This window comes from Convolutriloba macropyga, chromosome 8 (assembly GCF_964194025.1).
Source record: "Convolutriloba macropyga chromosome 8, txConMacr16.3, whole genome shotgun sequence".
NCBI classification, from domain to species: domain Eukaryota; kingdom Metazoa; phylum Xenacoelomorpha; order Acoela; family Convolutidae; genus Convolutriloba; species Convolutriloba macropyga.
The window spans coordinates 8,345,706-8,348,513 of NC_134475.1; the positions used below are offsets into that span (position 1 = coordinate 8,345,706).

At 39.7% G+C, this 2,808-nt stretch overlaps 1 protein-coding gene across 1 annotated transcript in view; it reads right to left on the bottom strand.

Annotated features, from left to right (window-relative positions):
• Nucleotides 1-1,448, bottom strand: part of LOC142344352 (uncharacterized) — a 45,036-nt gene extending 43,588 nt beyond the window's left edge. The window contains exon 1 of the mRNA XM_075395940.1: nucleotides 1,427-1,448. Coding sequence (XP_075252055.1) covers nucleotides 1,427-1,448 — 22 coding nt within the window. The remainder of the gene's footprint in view (nucleotides 1-1,426) is intronic.
• Nucleotides 1,449-2,808: the final 1,360 nt, after the last annotated feature.

A 2,808-nucleotide genomic window follows, 5' to 3' on the forward strand; every position in this document is an offset into this window, starting at 1 on the left:
GTATACTTACCATGATGGGGGTGGTATAGGCTATCTTACCCTGAAGCCGAGGAGGGGGGGGGGTGGCTAAAATGGGAAAGACTCAAATGTTATCTGTCCCCCGCGCTAGGGAGGAGGAGGTGTCAAGGACACTGTGACTTCTCTTTAACAAAAGTCCGGCATCATAACAACCATCGTCAAACTGGACGGAAATGGCTGACTTCAGAAACACTAGCAAAAAAATCAAGCCAAACAAAACAAAAGTGAAATGCATTATTAATCAAAAACCATTCCAAAGTTATAAGATCTCTTTAACCCCCACCTACCATAATTCAATAACATTTTGGCACTCAATTTTCGTCTCAGATAATGGCAAGTCATTTGTTGGTTCAAACAACGCTTTACAATCTTGCATCGCAGAATTGAAGGAATCAAAAAAATTGCAGCTAAGCTACATTTAGTGAATGTGGAGATAGATTGGAAACCTAATCACCAAGCTGCTACCCACTTAGTAGGAAAATGAGAGCGGTTCGTTCAAGTTTTCAAACTATCACTTTAAAATGTCATTGCTTCAAGTACTTTAACAGAAGAAATTGTGATTACCGTTTTTTTCAGATACAGGCGAGCCTGAAGTGCAGGCTTCTCGCAAAAGTTCCAAATGATATAAACGAACCCTTACCACTGAAACCAAACCATTTTCTTCAAGCTCGTCAATTTGCTAATTTGTCATTGGTAAAGAGAGGAATATTTCAAAATGTTGGCGGCAATCAGAGGAGCATTTACCAAGTCAACAAGTACGTCAAAATTGGCATAAGACGTCAAAAAATTTACACTTGACCACAGAGCATAGATTCTTGAAGATATCACCTCCCGTGGTCTTTGACTTTTGGTTTGAGTGAGAAGCCTTATCCTTGGAATAGACGGGGTTGTCCGATCAGCTAAATTGAAGACGGCATTTGGAAAACGAATTAAACCCCTTGTGAAATCCAAAAAAAAGTTCTCCCAAGGACACTCAAAGTTCAAAATAAGCAAAAAAGTCTCTGTAAAAACAGAAAAAAAAGAGCATTCATTTGCTCCTTTTTTTTAAGTACGCTTCAAAACAAAAAAACTTTCATTTTTTGGCTGAGCCTAGTCTGAATCAACTATTATTATAGCACCTGTCGTTGCCGTTGGCGTTGCTTGTAATTGCATGACCTCTGATCAACACGTTACTCCCTCGTGAGCTCTGGATTGTTGTTTACAAAAAAGCAGATCGGTTTATCCCATCTTGTAATTTCTTTGATCAAACCCTATCAACAGCCCAATTTAAATTGTAATTGATTTTATTTTTTCAGGTTTCTAAACCCCACCCCCTTTGCTTTCCCTTGACACTTCAATTTTTTGCTTGGCATTTCAGATGATTGAGTCAGCTGGCTCGTTGTTACGAACCGTGAGATTAAATTGGTACCCTTATCTTTCACTAACGTCATTTTTTATTTTGGTTCTTGGTTCAATCTTGTGGATGATTCAACACGCTGCACTTCAACAGTTTTGTTCGTTCTTTGCAATCCTGCATATGGAACTGGCGATGTCAAGGACACTGTGACTTATGGTTAATAAAAGCTCTGCATCATAACAATCATCATCAAATTGGATGGAATTAGCTGACTTCCGAAAAACTGTAGCAGCAAAATTTAGCGAAACCAAACAAAATTGAATTGTTTTAATAATCAAAACGTGTTCCAAAATCATCAGATCTTATTAACACCCCTCTTACCAATTTTTAACAACAGGAGGTTAGTAAAACAGAATTGATTGAGCAGAAATTCGGGTCTGACTCTTGAAAAAGTTACAAAAGAGAACTAACAGCATACAATTTGGCTGGCTAAGTGTTGACGAGTACAGGTTATAACGTGACAAGTTGACATTAGGTTTTATTCGGTCCGCATCGTTTTAACACCCCCGAGACGCACTTGCCATTTGTTACATAATGAGGTGCTATATAAGAATGCAATTGGGGTCATAAGAACTGGGGATGGGGACTGACTGAATCCGGCCAGTCAATTATTATTTGCCATTTTTGACCAGAATTTTTAGTAATTGAAGAAGCTGCAATTTTTCCCATTATAGTTCCCCAGGAAATTGTTTCCCAATTACGGTATGTTTACCATTATTGGAGAATGGTGGCTATACGTTATCTGACCACTAAGATGGGGGTATAATGAAAAAACCCACAGTTGCAATTAAGCTAAAGAAAATATGGATCTATTCTGTTCTGGCGCCCAGTCTTTTTTACGACCCAGTTACAAATTATATGTTGTAAAACAATAGCACGTGCGCCTAGGAGCGTAAAGGATATAAGTCCACTAAGCTGGGGTAGAGGTCGTCAGGCAGAATAGATCCAAAGTTAAACAAGAGTAAACAAACGTTATTGAATCTTGGGCTCTTTTCCATATGTGTCCTCAGCTATTTGAGTGCACGTTATTTGCACCCCCAGACACACGTGTTTTATTGTTACATAATGACTTCACGTACAATGACATGTTTTTTTTGGGGGGGGGGGGTGCTAAACGTACAGGGGGGCCTTAAACAGAAGAAGTCCAAAATTTTCACAGAGTATTGTTAATAATTGTTACTTAGAGATTGTCACGAAAAATTGCGTGTGTGTAGGTGTGTGTGTGTTTGTGTGTGTGTGTGTGTGTGTGTGTGCGTGCGTGCGTGTGTGTGTGTGTGTGTGTGTGTGTGCGTGTGTGTGTGTGTGTGTGTGTGTGTGTGTGTGTTTGTTTGTGTGTGTGTGTGTGTGTGTGTGTGTGTGTGTGTGTGTAGGTGGCTGGACGGGGCGGTTGGGAG